The sequence below is a fragment of the Zootermopsis nevadensis genome, unplaced genomic scaffold (assembly GCF_977971745.1).
Source record: "Zootermopsis nevadensis isolate Lab colony 2312 unplaced genomic scaffold, Znev_1.0 Znev_ptg000021l, whole genome shotgun sequence".
Taxonomy (NCBI): domain Eukaryota; kingdom Metazoa; phylum Arthropoda; class Insecta; order Blattodea; family Termopsidae; genus Zootermopsis; species Zootermopsis nevadensis.
This window is the reverse complement of record NW_028259153.1, coordinates 9,047,745-9,065,610: the sequence shown is the minus strand read 5'-3', so window position 1 is coordinate 9,065,610 and position 17,866 is coordinate 9,047,745. Positions and strand designations below refer to the sequence as shown.

Sequence of the window (17,866 nt, the reverse complement as noted above, 5' to 3'; positions counted from 1 at the left end):
CCACAGCGTCGGTTTCCGCCTGTCTTAGTCCCAGCGGCACAGCCCCCAAATGTCCCCATTTTATTTTTAATTGTTTATATTCTGTATCTCTCCGTCTATGTAGCGTTTGCAACGGAAAGTTACAAAACGCGATACCAGCGTCGTCGTGTCTGTCAGTCCGTTTGTCTGTCTGCGTGCAACAAGTCGAGAACCTCTGAGATTTTTATGAAATCTGATACTCTTGAATTCTACTGAAATTTGTAGATATATTCCAATTTTGTTTAAAATTGCATAAAAATAACGGACCTGTTTATAAAACATAATTTAAACTGGATGTGTCAGTATATAAATTTTTGATTATCAATACGACCATATGACCATATACGTATGACCATAAATTTCTGCACTGCGAAACAGCAGCTTTAGAGTAATATTCGTTAACTTCGCTGTGAATGTAATCTGTTATCATCCAGACATCTTTTCTAATTACGTTAGCACGTGTCGGAAGGAAATTAATCTGTCTTTTCTGAAACTAGTGTTTCTGTGTTCAAGGCAATCCAACAGGTCTCTTAGAAGTTCCTCCCGACTTGTAACGTACAGGTTGTGTGTCAATTTCTGACGAATAGCCATAATAAAAGGCAATACCACTTTTATCGATGGCTGAGCCGCGCTGGGGCGAGTTCATTTTCGCGATGTGGTCGGGGTGAAGTAAGTGTTGTCATGGAAACAGGGATAACGGAACTTCATCGCCTCGCCACCACACCCATCTAAAACGTGTTCGAAGGAGCTCGTAACTTCACATCTTTGGCCCAGACGAGGAGTTCCTCATGATAAGATTTCTAGCTGATATGAACTCCTGTATCTCAGTGAAGATGCTAACTATGGGCTAGACAACTGGGATTCGATTCCCGGCTCTGGGATCCCCCCCCCCCCTCTACCTCCTATTCAGTTATGTACTGGAAGTTTTCTCCTCGGCGCTAAAGTGGCCGAAACGTGAACTCAAACACCTTACTTTCGTCTTGTGCTGATGTTAAAAATGTATCCGCTTCTCGAATATACTTTCATGGTCTGATGCTTGGGTAGAATGACAGATTTGTCTTTAACTTTTATTTATCTGATACTTTATGGTACTTGGTATATGCTTGATGTATCAAATTCGAATCCCGCTTACACGATCCTTCCGAGAAAATTCCAGAACTACCTCACTAGGAAAATGTGTTTCTTGTGCATTCAGTGCAGACTTAATTGTTCGATAAAGTTTATATTGTTGTAGAATTCGAAGATTAAGCACCATGACCATAAAGCAGGATATATTTTGAAATATTTATCAGTTCGCGTTCTCGCTAACCATTTACCGTTTGAATATCATCTTATTATTTACGTCTCTGTCTTTAGAATGATCTTCATTTGTATATGTGCATGACACTCTAGCGTGAAAGGATAACACTCTGTGGACCAGTACATGTCTGTCTGTCGCAATTGTTATATGAAATAGCATGAATAACCGGAAATAATTAGGAACTTAGCTTGAGAATATCTAAGATTTCCACAGGGTGTTAGAATATATGTGTCTAATTTCAGTCTCTCTTAAGTCGTTGGGGTAAAGAAATATAATAGATTTCTTTGTCATTTCTGTCGCGAGGTAAAATTAGTCCTCGGAGAGAATTGTATGGATATTTGAAAACATAACCATTTAAAAATACTGCCTTAATATCGTCAGAACAACATTTGCTTCTAGGAACCATAGAGTATTGTTATTTGGGAACCAGCAACCATGCTTCTACACACCTGGCTAAATGCAATACGCTCAATTTCAACGACATCACAGAGGTACAATTTTAAGACATCGGCCATTTCAGTTCGAGTTCGAAGCCGTTAACAGGAAACTTACACATGGCTCCGTAACACTGCGTTGCTGCGTAACAAGAGGTAACTGACTGAGCAGTGTGGCTCAGAGGGTAAAGTTCTAGAATTACATTCTTAAGTATCCGCTTCGAACGTCAAACTTTTCAGCCTTTACAGTCAAACTGACATTTTAGAATGCCTTCAGACAAGATAGTTTGCACGTAATTTAGATTGGAGGTTCGTTCTGCAATAAGAATGAAGATTAAAGTTTAAATGCGTCATGTTTGTGTTTTATAATTAAAATATATAATATAATTCAGGTCTATACACAAACTTTATTTACAGATGTTAAAATTTAAAATTTGCGCTATTCATCGTTACTACGATGTTACAATACTGCGCCTTCATTTACTACATGTTTCGATGCGTAGCATCATCTTCAGGTTTTTCCTTTAAAACTACTTTATATTACAATGCATGAATAAATTGAAAAACTTGCATTGTAATATAAAGTAGTTTTAAAGGAAAAACCTGAAAATGATGCTACGCATCGAAACATGTAGTAAATGAAGGCGCAGTATTGTAACATCGTAGTAACGATGAATAGCGCAAATTTTAAATTTTAAATTTTAACATCTGTAAATAAAGTTTGTGTATAGACCTGAATTATATTATATATTTTAAGAATGAAGATGGTTCTTTCTCTGGGTTGGGACGCCATTTAGACTCGTACGTATTAGGTACAAACGTTTTGAAGAAATATACTGTCTCCATCTTCAGTGGTTATTTTCGAAATTTTGGTATTTACCTACGAGTATACACGATGTCACAACCTAGATCAACATCAAGGTAATTTAAAAATGGCTATTCAGCAGTTAAATCACAGAATAAATACGTATAACTTGAAGGCAGCATCGTGAAAATGATCTTTCAGAACATACCCATAATACAAAAAAAATGATTAATAGCCCAAGACATGAAATAAGTAGAACATTTTTATTTATTGGATTGTGGAGTCTAGTAGTATTTTATAAAAAATAGTACAAATTTCAACATGTGTGATTTTATGAAGGGAATATTAAGACAAAAGACAACGAGCGAAACAGTTAAAGTTTAAAATGTTTTTGTCAGGCCCAGTAATAATATTATGGGATGAAGCCGGGCTCTTAAAAGACTTACAAAAGGCACGTCGGAACAATATAAATGTCGTTTTAGGCAAGTTTTTGGGCATAGCCTATCGATCAATTTACCCAACTTAACAATTAAATAAACAGTGAACCACAGTAGCCGCCACAAAATTGCACCAGGTTTCGATTCCCGTCACAAGTATTGGGATTATTCTCTGTGCCACAACTGTCTCTTACGAAACGTCTTTTACAGAAGATATAGCAAAATATAAAACCGATCAAAATTTCAACTGAAAGTTCACCTTCATCTGTAAAGAAACCGAAGAACGCTTGGGTGCTTAGTAATACATGTTGTGTTGTATAAGATGTGATTATATTTAATATAAAAGACGTTTCGGTAGGTGAATGTACCGCCCACCTTCGTGAACATGGTAGTTATGCCACTGAGAGAAATTGTATTTATTTTATTTTATTTTATGCGTCGATGTCAGTGCTGTGTTAGTTTCATGATAACCAGTCGCCTAGAAGTAGTCCCTCCAGAAAAGTCGTGATCAAACAGTAAAGAGTCCATCACAATCGCGGCGTAATAAAACAGCCATTGTAACAAATCTTTACGATCATATTCTATAAGTTAACTATATGTACCAATTGCTTCAACAATTAGCAACTCTAAATTTAATATTTGTGTGTTTGTTTGATTCTCGCTGTGAACGAGGATTATTTTCTTGAAGAGCATTAACCTTTTTATCTTTGTAATGGAGAAGTGTTGTGTTTAATTTGCGGTACGGGCTGAGTGCTTCAGTATTATTTAAAAAAGCCTCTGCATCGGGGATTAACAATAGTATCCATTCTTCGACTGTGTGCTACTTAAAATAAACTGTACTGAAATAATTTATTATGATAGGCACATAATTGTTTAAAGATGTGTTCTCATTGAGTTGACCAAAACGACAATTTTTTATTATAATAATCTTGTACAACATCTTTCTTTTTGTACACAGAGGACAAGTGTTAATTACTAGTTTACTGAAGGAAAGAGGCTTACGTATATATAGTTAATTATTGTTATTTAACACTAATTCAAGTGTTATAAACGGCAGGACGTGATATCACGTGTCAATTGTTTATACATTAAAGTGCAATTATTTGTTAACTTTACGAGACTTCTAGCAATGTTTTATTTAAGTTAATGTTTTCAGAAAACATTTCTGTAATATATATTAATATTATCTTCATTTTGTCATTTTTTTCCAACTTATTTCTCTTTATCAAGATTTACAAGTGTCTTTTTTCTCGTACATGTAATTAAATATTTTATTTCTATCTTTCTTCATTCCTCTAAGGACACCAGGTGAATTTACAAATAATCAAGTTCATTATTATGTATTTTCTCTCCTCAGTACGTATTTATTATTCTGAAGTTCAAATATTCACTTCAGCATCTGTTCTCAAACATTGTCAGTTTCCTATCTTTCGTTAGACTAAAATACTAGTTTCCATTTGCATACATGCGTACAACAAATTTGTTGTATGTCCATGTATTTCAATATGTAGTTCTTTTTTTAAAATAAACGAATTTTATAAGGTATTGGTTCCATATTGACAAGCGTAATTAAATGAGTATTATTAATAGTTTTTGATGCTACAATATCTTAAAAAACATCAATCTCGTTAGAGATATAAATACTTCAAATCAGGAAACTATTTTTTAAACACACGGACATTTTAGTAAGATCACAGAGTCAAATCCATTATCCTTCAAATTGTACACCCCTGAGGGAGGGATGTCTACATTCCTCCACCCTGTCACAGGGGTGAGACAGTCTTTTAACCACTGTGGAGGGGAGGAAGCATGAGAGAACTCGAGCGATTGGTTGGTATCACCCCCTAGACCGTCATCGCGCATGTCCGGGAATCGACGTCACGACCCCACGAGTGGCTAATCAAGACTGATGGTCAATAATGGCGGCTCTGGTAGCGGGGGAGGCGGTGGATGAAGAAGACTTTTTATTGTGTGCTGGAGGGTTGAATCACGAGATTGCACTTAGCCAAATTAAAGCGGTGTGGCTGGGTTCTACAGACCTTAGGACACAACATAGTGGACTTAATATTAGTTGCCTTCGAGATATAAGCACGTGACATCGTACAAACTGTTGTTTTAGTTGTTGCATTTCCATGAAACACTTACGTGTTTTTATCTTCCTGGACATGCCACTTAATATCCAAGCGTTGTCACCGTTTTGTCAGTTCGTGATGATTTGTTATGTCTTCAGTTTGTTTTTGTGTGCTGTAGTCAACTTTACGTTCGATTCTTTGATCTAGGCTCTTCAGTTAGTGCATCTATTGTAGTTTCGACTGTCAATAAAACAGGTAAACTCCCTTCATCAAGTTTACAGAGAAGTTCACTGCCTAATTTCGTCTTGTTCCATGATATATTCTTTTATTTCTGCCTTTCATTCAATAAAATGTATCCTTTGAAATCCTCAGTTTCTTATGAGAGAAATATATTAAGATTAAGTCGGTTTTTCTAAACACTTTTGCTATAAAGTTTTGAGAAATTTGTCATAACAGTAACAGTTAAGAATTTAAGGCACTCAGCGGTATATGCCAACCACTAAGTAGATTCGCAGTTACCAGCTGTAGTCTCGTTTCACCCCCTTTTTTCTGTAATAAAATAAAAACGAACTCGTGGGAAGTCTCATTTTTAACAACCCTCTCTCTTGCTTATTTTAAAACTCTTGATGACGCACCTAAGTAACAATTTGCATACACATTGACTTTAATCCATAGTACCATTGAGATCTCTTAAAAGACAAATTATAACATAATAAACTGTGTTGTGCTGCCAAGAGAGAGATGTTTTGTTTCACAGCAACTGTTACTCACGTGGATCAAGATGTGATGTAGTGAGAGAACGCCTGAAGGCTAGGTATCACACATAGCACGCGTCGAGAGGGAAGCAGAGCTCGTAGGAGCTGGTGAAACAGTATGGATCGCAGTTGGAGCTAGCGTGTGCCACTGCAGGGGGCAACCAGTGACATGGCGTCCACCATCCCCTCAACAATACTTAAACAAATGAGAAGCGTCGAGCATGTTGGAATGTATGCAATTTGCAATATGTAATATCGTTGGTTCGTGTGTACTTGAGAAGAAGTGTGAACAAGTGTACTGGAACTTTTTAAAACAAATCGAAATACTAAAAATTGTGTCGTGTGGCCTATAACACGTGATATGTATAATATTCGGCGTTTTAAAGAATAATAATGAAGCATGTTTTAAAACATTTACTTCAATTAATGGCGTGTGCAAATGGCTTTTAAATTGACAAGACAGGTTTTTCTTCCTTATAAAGAACATATTTCGTGGAGATATCATTGTAATGCTGTGCGAATGGTCAAACAAAGAACAGGAGTATGTTTCTCGTTACATGTCACAGTTTTGTTGTTTTTAACTTGAATAATTGTGATGCTGAAAACTAGGTTTCGAACGTTCAGACTTCCCTTCACGTTCAGCAGAACAAAATGCAAGATTTCACACCGGTGACGTCCCTTTAGACGCTCTGTTCAATTTGGTAAATATGCCACATTTTAGCATTTCGATCCGTGCCGACAAAAATTGAAATATATGAGTAAAATATCTATCCGTTTTACTAACGAGTTTTCTGAATCAATTGAGGAGACTTTCTTAAAGTTTTACATCCCTCGGGTTGTATATCAGATGTGCGAGATAAGTTTGTGACGAATCTAGCACAAATGTTTAACTACTGAGCACGAAAATAAGATAGGTTTGAAAGATTGTCAAAAATTTTAATTTAATTAGTTTGACAGAAACACGTGTGGGACAGCAACTTGAAATGAACAGACATTAGTTTCAAAGATTTTTCATAATGCAGACGTGAATTATAATAAAATCACGTAAAAGTAGTATACATTCTTATTTATCTTTAAAACTATGAAGACTTAAGACACGAATGTAGATAGGACATGATTGAAAGGTGAGGACAGTAACTTAAATTTCTTAATCATAAATGAATACGTTTTAGCTTCGAACAACTTCCCGTTGTCAGTGATCTTACGGTTTAAACATATTTATAAAATCTGACGTGTGCTACAAACATCACAGAAGTGAGTGTTCAGACAAAACTGAAACACAAACCTGTGCTGTGGCTCTGACATCGACCAGCCAGAGAGACAAACTTGGTATTGCTGTGTCCCGGGTTCGAATCTGCCCGTCACCACGTTGTCTCCGCCAGGTCTGGACCTCTCTATGTCGGCCGCCGTGCAGGGGCCTCCCCCAGGGTTGCCGCCTCACGGTCTGCCGCCTCCTGGGCCAGCCATGGCGGCTTTAGTCGGAGGCCCTCCTCCACTTCAGCATTTGGGGAGCAGGCCGCCACCACCACCGCCTCCGCCACATCTACATCGTCCCTTAGATCCTGGAGAGGTGAGCGGGCCTCCAAACCCTGACGTTCTGCTCGCATTGCTCTCTCGTAACAAGAGCCTAGAAGGTAGGCTACAGTGAACATCCACAGTTGTTTTAAATATACAGGATTCTGTAATCATTTTTCATATTTTGCCTGTTTTTGATGCTATTTTAACAACTACATTACGAGACCTCGTAATCTAGTACAGTATCTTTGTGTGTATGTTATTACAGTGTACACAGGTTATAATATTCTTGTGTATTTTAATGCATTTCGATAAATATCTTCAGGTTTTTTATAGTCATATTGTTTTTATATTTCTATCGAATTACTAAGCTTATGAAAACAACCTGAGGTAGATTTTGATCGAAAAATGCAGAAATACACGAGAATATTATGATACAATTTTATAGGCGGTAATAAAATACAGGGTAACATAATCATTGAATTCGGGAAGGTTTTAATGACTATAAAAATTGAGTCTAAATACTGGTGTAAGCTGTTAATACTTGATAATGCGGCGTTAAATAGACTATATGTATCGCCTCTGCGCTTTAGATTATAATAGTGTCGTCCATTATCTAAACATTTGCATGAAGACTATGCGAAGAGGATACAACATATTTTGACGCCTCTGCTAGTTTATGCACAGAATTAGGATCGTCATTTTTTTTTGTTTTCTCATAGTGCACGTATTTCTATTGTAAATATAATATTGTTTGATAAACCTCTTTAAATGTTAACATTTGAAAGATATCCGAATGAATTTTGTTCATTTTCAAAATTATATTTTTATGTAATTTATTAGTCTTTTCTTTTATTTTGGTAAATACCGGCAGGATGGCACTGTCTCCCCGTTACACGCTGTCACTGGTCTGCCATCCTGTTTTTTGGCCTTAACGGTACACCGCCAAATATACTCACCGTAAATATTTAAATTCCTACAAGGCCTCCGATCATAGATCACGATAATAAATTTCAACGCTTTTAAAATCTCATATCATACATGTTACGACTACTTCTCTTGTAATGTGTAATAAAGATGGCTGACTTCTGGAAGCTTACTTATACCAGGTTACACGCCGCTGCAACCCAGAAGACAACCATCTTCGGACTCCGCGCCGTGAAAACCTCAATCTCTCTTAATGTGTATCAAATTCAATTAACTGTTAAACGTAGTGTCGCTTCCCTCAGCTTTTCTGCATTGGGCATTTACGAGTAAATGGCAGATCGCCGAAGCTCTAATTTCATTATTACAACACAAGGGGTTGTGTCCCAGAAGACAAAAATACACATTATTACCGCTGAAGCAAAATTCTCAAATATCGCACCAATAACTTTAATAATTATTCCTACGTAAGCTATATGCATAACCCTATAGTGTTTAGACCAATATTAAAACTAATGTGATGTCTCAGCGGAAATGCGAGTGTCTCGCAATCGGTAAATTCCCAGTTTGGCAAATAAACAGTCTTTTGTCAACACAAATATATTAAAACATTATAAAGCACTAAATGTTTCGGATTTCAACCTCCTTAAGGTGTATGAAAAAATATTTTATTAAACAATTTCTATCTATAAAGATGGCTATCTTCTGAGTTGTTGCGCCGTATAGTCTGGTAGAAGTTTACCAACGTTTCAGAGGTCCTTACTGCTTCCATCATCAGGGAGACTGCGCAACAGCCCAGAAGACAAGTCATCTTCATATTCGTTACCGTGAGAACCTGAATCTTACCCAGTTTCTTCCTGTGATTGTCTTAACAGTACTTCATAAGCCAGTAATTTATATCTGAAGTTATTAGTTGGTCACATGTTTGATCCTTCATGTCTTTGTATATTCATATAGAGCCATGTATGTAATTTTAAATGACGAAGAGTGGAACCATCATCACAACTTAACTTTTATATTACAGAACATTTAATGTTTCCGCTTTCAACCAACTTTAGGTGTTACTTTAAAATATACGTAGACATCAAATTATATACTAAATGTAAATGAATCGATATGGGAGTGTTGTTTCATTATTTATTTTGATTGTACCTAAAATACTTAAAACAGCTTGCCTAGTTAAGACAACGGTAAATAATGCTACAGTTTATTTCATTTTCCGTATTTAAAAACGTGCGTTTTGTAACATTTATTTGAACTCGTATTAAGGATGTTTGTCTAAAAAAAGATTAAGGATGGCTGAGAATAGGCGTTGAGATGATTACCCAAAGAGAAAGAAAGGAAGAAGTAGTATATTTCATGAATTACACAATGAGGAACTGCATAGTTTATACTCTTTAACAAATATTATCAGGATGAAACACTCAGAAGCCTTCGGATTTTATAAAAAGCGAGGAATTTCTTGACTAGCTAAGTGGCTTTCAGTTTTTCAAGGAGGACTCTGTTCTCGTGTTTGTATGTCATTTGGTGATATAAGAGAAAGTTGTTTATTATTTTGAAATGTTGTACGCAAGAATGATTTAAATTTATTTTCTTCGCACCAGTTAAAATATGTCTGTCCATTATTCTTGTTGTTTGTAATATAGTCAAGAGGAGCTGATTACTTCAATGGTAGGGTACCAGAAAGTGTAGCTTTGTTTCACATGTAGATTAATTTCCTCAAAATAGGAGTTGGAACCGATGTATAAGGTTGCAACCCCGACTCTTGGCATGGAACATAAACAGACCCCGATGTTAATCTGTCAGACTATGTTTAGTTTGTAAATATTTGTAAAATATAGACATCTTGTTTCAGAAATCAATAAATTACAATAACATTTCTCTGGAACTAGTTACACTAACAAACAGTGGTACCAATTAACACGGCGCTGGGTTTCACAATGTCGGATAGGTTAGGCGCCGGCTTATTTCAGAGACATGAGTTCCATCCCAAGCAAATTTTGAAATTTTATACGCAAGATCTACAGTGTTTAAGGTGGAAATGGTGTGGAATTATCTTCCAGAACTCAGATTATGTCTACCATAATTTTATATGTTCTTTGCACGAAGATCATAAAATGAAGTCACAATGGGGAGATAGCGTCTTTGAGCGTCCATCATGTTTCATCTCGAATTTTAGATTTTGAACAAATTTTATATTGCACTCTACAATAGCAGATGGAACACCGTATTATTTCAAATATTGCCCTCCCATATACTCTTACGTCTCATTCTTTGTTTTTGTATGTATTTCTCATCCTCCCCGTGCGTGGTACATGCCTCTCCTATATCAACACCCTCCATTTAAATACATTAATAATATTATTTAAAATAAAAAAATTATGAAACCACATTATTCGCTCCCCTACTAGTATGGCGATACCTATCTTAAAAATTGTGTGTTGTGTATATTTTGGAGGAATTTCGTCGCTTGATATTTAATGAAATAAACACAAAACCTCCATGCGCCCTATTTTCTACTGTTCATTACCACTTTAATCTTCATGTTCATTGTCATAATAACTTCTCCAAGAATTCCCTTTCTGCGTTGTGTTCTTGTGTTCTCACTTCACTAATTTCACTATTCACTTCATGGTGTATCCGTTCTGAATTGATCCTTTGAAACGGAAGCTTTATTCAGTCCATACCTCAAAGAAAACACACCACTTTTCCATTACAAAGATCAATTGATTAATGGTATTTAAGAAAATAGTAGCTATAAATTCTGAGATTCGTACGAAATCCATATATACAAAACACAGCGTTTTTGATTGTTAAAACAGGAGGTACGTATAATTACCATAGGACTTTAAATGTTTAATATGTTTGTTTTTAAATGCGACTACGTTACCTAGAAGCAAATCAAACTATAAAACGCATGTGACGCTGAAATGCAGATACAAGCAGACATATAACTTCTTCCTATGCGTAGATCCCGTCCTGGAAGTTGGACTGCAGAAACGAAATACTGTTTTCCTAGAATCACACATCCGACTAAGAAGGAATTGTAGACCTGCATCGTCTTATATAGAGGTGCCAACAACCGTAGTTAGTGCCTGCCTCTAATGCACTTAAAGTACATCTCATAAGTAACCCTCCACTTCCTTTTAATCTAATAACTCTTCCGTTATTTGTGTGGTCACTTCCTACATCTGTAAGCCAAGCCACCAGTTGCTTTATACACTGCCCTTTGCGGACTTTAATCGCTATAATTTTCTAACTCGTACGAGTTTTAAAACACGTTCCTAACACAAGCCTTTAGCTATCCGATATTCAAGGTCTCTTTGGCTTTGTGCCTGTACAAAAGCTAAGAATTTTATAAATATAAAGTTTGGTCGGGGATATAAGGAACTGCGAAGATGTACGAATATTATTAAAATGGATCTTTAATATGGGTGTCTGGGTTGGACTCAAGTGGTGTATAATGTAACCAGCTTCATTTCCTTCCGCCTTCAAGGATTCGATTCTGAAACTAAATATTTTAAATATCTACTAAGACCCATACACATGAAATCGGCCAATCGTAATAAAACATAACTCAGAATAACAGGGATATAATACTTACGCACGGAACAGGATTCGAACCAGCAAACGAGCAGGTAATGCTCTAGACTTCTATTCGAAAAATACATGATTCGATTCTCGGCCGAGCTAACAATTATTTAAAATAATTTTTATGGTTTTCGCATGTTTCTTCAGGCGAATACCAGGATATTTCCTACAAATATCATACACACTCTTTATAATATAAACAGTTAAATATCATCGTTAAATATCCATATAATTGAACTCGTGATCACATTGTATGAGCTGATAAATATCTTACATATTTTAGACTACGCAGATGTTTTGATCAAAATTACATACGCCCTCTTCTTATTATCATAAAATATTATCGAATTTTGCAAGTATTAAACAATGCCGAAGGTGACCGTGACCTCGAAACGTATTTGCAAACCGTCACACGTCATCACAACCCTTCATATCAATTCCATGGCCTCAGCGCGTCTGTTTACTTTCACTTAAAAAGATGAAGTTTTTGGCTCGACGACATTTTCTATCCACATTCATGTTGTCACAATCCTTGTTGATTTCAGCTCAGTGCACTTCGTAACATATTCCGTTCCAATAAAGTTTTCACTCTCTTAAACCACATTAATTAATTATATTAAATTGTTCATTGATGTGTGTATCAGAAATTGGCACTGGCTGTAGGGAGTAGCTTGATATGTACTCTTTTATAATACATATTATAATTAAAATAGAATTTTACTGTATATGAATAATATAATAGAAATTGACATTATATGATTTTGGTTTCTTCGGTTACGTAACCATGGTACTTTACCATCTGGGCTTGCCCCCAGTGGCATTTCTCCACTTGGTCTATCCTTCGCTGTTTGCGACACCCCTGGACCTTCACCATCTCAGGTTAGTTTATCCAAACCTCATAAGGATCTCGACTGCCCCGGACTACCACCCACGTGGTTCGAAGCTTGGTCACTTTCGGGGACTAACACTCCTTCAGGACATCCTCAGATAATGCCCCCAACGCCTACTCGAAACTAATATTACTTATCTCTTAGGGCTATGGGGCTTAAGTTGGGGCCTGGCGCCAAGCAATTATTTCTCCAGGGGATTTGTCCCACTGCCTTCGCCACCAGGCCTGGATTCCCCTGTGCCTCTACCATCGGTATGTAAGTGTACTGCAAAGACGACTGCACTTTCCCAGTCTTGTTACTACAGTAGGCCTATATTCATAAATAATTGTCATATCCGAGAAACTAAGGAACATAAAGGCAGACACTCCAATGAGGATCTTGTGCGATGTCGGTTTTTTATTTAAGAAACAGTAGATTAGAGTGAATGCAAAGGAAATATTTCTTTAAAAACCTGGCAGCATTAATTTGTTCACAGCAAATTACATATCAGACAACGAAACAGTCGATAAGGTTAACTCAAGTGGTAAAGTGTAGAACTTCATTACCTGCTTTCATAATGAACCTGTATATAGGCTGCCCTGCGTGGGTCTGCGCGGTATTTTCTGTCTTTTGAAATAGACCACGACCGCTTTCTTATAAATCCTCCCCGGTTCAACAGTGACTGTCTCATACCACTAGACGTTAAATAGTCTGTGCGGTTGACACAACGTCTTTAAATAGTTGTGGTAGGTTTAACCTTTTCCATGCTATTCACGAGCAATATTGCTTAGAAGCAGTCGCTTGGAGACTGGATACGTTGTCTGTGAAAGAAGCGTGTCTCCCCATTTCCACTTGTAAGTTATTCGTGGTTTTTTCAACACGAGAAATTATGTTAACGTGGAAGTATACTAATAGACGAGGTACATTGATTAAAACAGCACAAAAAGGGTTAAGAAAATAAACCGAACACACGCAGTGCGAGCCATAATACCAACTAAGTAGACTAAGTGGACTAGACCGATGGTTTTCCTGCACTGTCGACGGGTTAAGACAACAGTATGCGCACATTTTTCCGAGCCATGAAAGACATTGATTATAACTCCGGAGTTGGCGAGAATCGTAGGAGATGGCTGCCGGCATTCAGCTCGACAAACGTCCCCGCTTATCGCTGTAAGGAACACACAGAGGATTAATAAGGTGTAGAGTTCGCTCGGCGTCTCGTTCAGCGCAAAAGATCCCTCATTTGTTTAGATTAACGCCCGCTACGGTCTACTTCCGCGAGTTTCTAAATGAGTATTTATGGTGTAACACGGTACAAATTAACTTTCGTGCAGTTTTCACTCCCACCTTCTGCCTATCTACGTAGCTACTGGCTAGTCACCTAAGTAGTACGTCTAACCAAGCACGAAAATATCTACTGAGTCCTATTTATCTTCTTTACTAAAGCTGGATAGACGTTATAACTTTTTAATTCTATTCCACTTATAGACTGAAACTTTTTTATAAAGAAGAAGAAAGTGAATTAGGACTAGGACGTCTCTCTCAGGATTCTATTTAGAACAAGAAGAAATATGTTGACTGTAGTTTAACGATCTTTATAAATAGGAATGCAAGAATAAACCCGAACAAGAATAGTCTTGAAGATTTCTGTCTTCTGGGTTGTTGCGCCGTGTAGTATGGTAAACATCGACCATACTACACGGGGCAACAACCCAGAAGACAGAAATCTTCATACTCACCGCTGTGAAAACCTCAAATCACACACAATAATAGTCTTGTAGTTTTCACATTAATGACTGAAACGTCCATAAAATTCTCTTTCCAGTCTTCTTACTCTTAATTCTTCACTTTGTACTTCACCCGTTCTATCCGCATGGCCTCTCATCTTTTTCCTGCATTCACTAATCTCAACTACGTTATTGACCATTGTCACGTTCCTCAAAGTGTTTCCTCAGCTATCCGTCTTGCGACTTACAGTTCGCATTTCTATTGCTCAAATTATTCTACTGTATTGCTACCACATGTTCATGCCTGACTACAGTACTTTAGCACAAATTTAACCTATACTACAGACTTAATTTTCTTCGTATTCTGTTAATTATTATTCTTTGTTACATGTTTCTAATCAAGTAATTTTTTGTTTGTTTGAATTGTTGATTGGATTATTATACAATATCTTCATTTCGTCTATGAAATAATAAACCCAAATAATAATTGAATAACATTTCTTTATTAGAGTGTTTGCTACATAAAATTCCTATAAAAAGCTATCACTAAAAAGAGGATATGTAAAAAAAAGTTAGAAAAATAAAATTAAACTAAGCTAAATACATGTTGTCGGTCTAAACATTTACAGCTACCGAAAAAATGTCCTCAGGTTCGATATAATTTTTGCTGAAACTGTCTACAAATGTTCGTACACTTGCAATATTTCGTGTAATTTAATGATGAAGAAATAATAATTTGTTTGGTAAATAAATTTGTATTGTTAATATTCATAGCTATCAGTCTGTCCCTTTCAACGGTGTTTGGGAACAAAGATTAACTCTTTGTTGAGATAAACTTATCTTAATTCACAGAGCAGTAAAAGTAAAGTTTGTCCCACTATACGCCATGTAGGCGTTTGGGGTGAGTGGAGGTATAGCTCCTCTCTTCCTTGACCTCGGCACTAGATGGGGGTGAGTGGTCAGCATCACGCCCCGGCCGGCTTTACCACCGGGAAAGGACCCCGGTACCCATTGTAGAGGAGGCTGGGTGGGCCCCAGAGACGCTCTTGAACGCAGAGGCTAGAGGAAGAATCCTCTGCCCCAGTCGGGGATCGAACCCCGGTCGTCCAGCCCGTAGCTAGTCACTATACTGACTGAGCTATCCCGGCTCATAATTCACAGAGCAGTAGATGATAATATACTGCTAGAGACATCTTTGGACAGAAATTGCCCAGTTTCGGTCCAGTCGATGAAGAATATTAAATTAAATAAATATAAAGCGATGGAGAAAGTATAATGACTTGTCTGTGGAAATAAAAGTTATTTTGTCATTGGGGAAGCTAGGTTATACGTATTAGGTACTTATTATATGAGACGAAGAAAATAATTAAACATAAATCAACTGCGACAAGCATTAACACCAGCGCAATTAGTTTGTAAGCGGAATTTTTCCGTGTTAACGCCGTTGTACTGAATAACATTTCTCTCTTGGATGTTGTGAGGGAAGCCGTTAATCTCGTGGCGTGAATGTTGTTAAACAAAATACACAGGTCGATAAGATTCTGACAGTCCTGCTGTCGGATATTTATGGCCTGACCTCGGGCGTTACAATTCCTCTCGTCCGCAGACCCCCATCTAGCGCGGACCGCGTGGAGCAGTAAAACACTTTTTATTGCACCTAAATGACCATATTCTGGAGCGCAATTTTTCATAGCTCCGCAATATCCACGCAGACATTTTTCATAGGTTTCTTGCTTCGTCACGAAAATAGAAAGAAAACGCCTCTTTCTTTTCCATTCAGAAAACTTGAGGTCCATTCTTTATTATTTTGTGTACGAATTTAAGAGAAATAAGGAAACCTATAAACAAACATTTTCCACATGCATTTTATGCTCAGAATCATCTGAAACAAGAATATTCTTTATCGCTATTGGCTCTCAACTGTACTTCTATTTAGGTTAGGAATGCTCACGGAAATCGATAAGATAAGGAGTCGAAAGGGACACGTCAGCTTCTGGACTATGCGGGTGGTAATTTGTTGGGTGGCAACATAAAAACGACAAAAGACGGGTTAGAAGCTCTGTTAGGTTTTCGCTACGAGCTTCATTTTGATTAAAACTCTAAAAAATGTTTCATTATCATGGCTCTGTTCGGAATTAGTCGGAGTCACAGTTATTCTCTGCGAGAACTCTGTTTAAGGACTGAATTTGGCTGCCCACGTTTGGTGGAAAAGTGGAATTTTACGGATAAATAATCTTCGATATATCTCAGCACGGATACAGCCTTGCATAGGCGCCGGTTAATCAGTCAGTGGTTTGGAGGACTGGGCAGCTTTTAATTTCGATGGATAGGTTAGTTGCTTTCTGATTTCATTTAAATAGGTGACTTTGATAATAGTTCAACCGATTTGTGGGTCAGTAGTTGGTGTCGGGTCTTTAGTAAACCCGCTTATGGGTCGGTAGGATGGTGGGTCTGTTTGTGGGTCCCTTCGGACTCTTTTGCGAAGCTCCATCGGATACTGTACATTACGATGGCTGTAAATAGTGAATGTATATAGTTCTTGGTTTAGTTGTGTCAGCATTTGACTGGACGAACTGAGGATAATTATAGTCTACTTCAGTCAAAATATCTGATCTGCTGCTGAAGATTTGATTCTGGGATTTGCGTCACAAATCACGACAGGAATTACATTTGAGATTGTCATGGCTGTGAAATTATCGGTGGGTTGTGACGTAGTATGTAATTACCAAATTTTCTGACGAAATTATTGTCACCGTCTTTAGGTTTACACTGATATGTCCATTTTAAGTGAATTTTTCATAGTAGAAACAATAATATTTGTGTCATCCATGTGTTCCAGTGGACTTAAACTTGTGTGTAGCGATTATCTGAACTAAAATTATCTTTCCTAAACTGCACGCGTCGCTGTATTTGTTCTGCGTCGATGTCAAAGCCACGGAGCGTGCATGTCTAGTAGCTACACATATTATATTCTCATTGGATGACAGCAGACAACATGGGTACCTCGAGCACGTGGCAAACATGTGCGGTGTAACGTTACTATGGGAAAAAAGATTGTCTTATCCCTCTTCATTTTATTCTAATGTAAACTTAGAAACAGTAGCCGCACATTTTTTAGGTTGCTGATGATCTATCAATCGAATGCTTTTGCTGAAATCTTTTACCTCCAAGAGAAGGGGGTGGGAAGCTGTTTTAGGGCACGTGACCGATTCTAAACGAGGGTTCAAGGAAACCTCGCAGTTTGATCAGAGAGGGCGTGAAATTTGATCCTGCCTGATCCTTACCATGGCTTCCTGACAACAGCTGCATTTCTGTCGGTCCATAGAGTCTAGCCTGTGAAGCAGATGGAAGACATCACAACCAGTTACTTGTCAAATGACTTTTGTGTACGAGCAAGTTGAACTGAACATACCAAATCC

General features: G+C 37.3%; 1 protein-coding gene across 2 annotated transcripts in view; it reads left to right on the top strand.

Annotated features, from left to right (window-relative positions):
- Lim3 (Lim3 homeobox protein) overlaps positions 1-17,866 on the top strand; it is a 166,431-nt gene that overhangs the window by 88,350 nt on the left and 60,215 nt on the right. The window contains exons 5-6 of one of the 2 annotated variants that reach the window (XM_087352536.1): positions 1,718-1,908; positions 5,824-7,455. In XM_087352536.1, the coding sequence (XP_087208662.1) occupies positions 7,218-7,455 (238 nt within the window). In that variant the 5' untranslated portion in view covers positions 1,718-1,908; positions 5,824-7,217. The remainder of the gene's footprint in view (positions 1-1,717; positions 1,909-5,823; positions 7,456-17,866) is intronic. The other variant, XM_087352534.1, reaches the window with a different exon arrangement.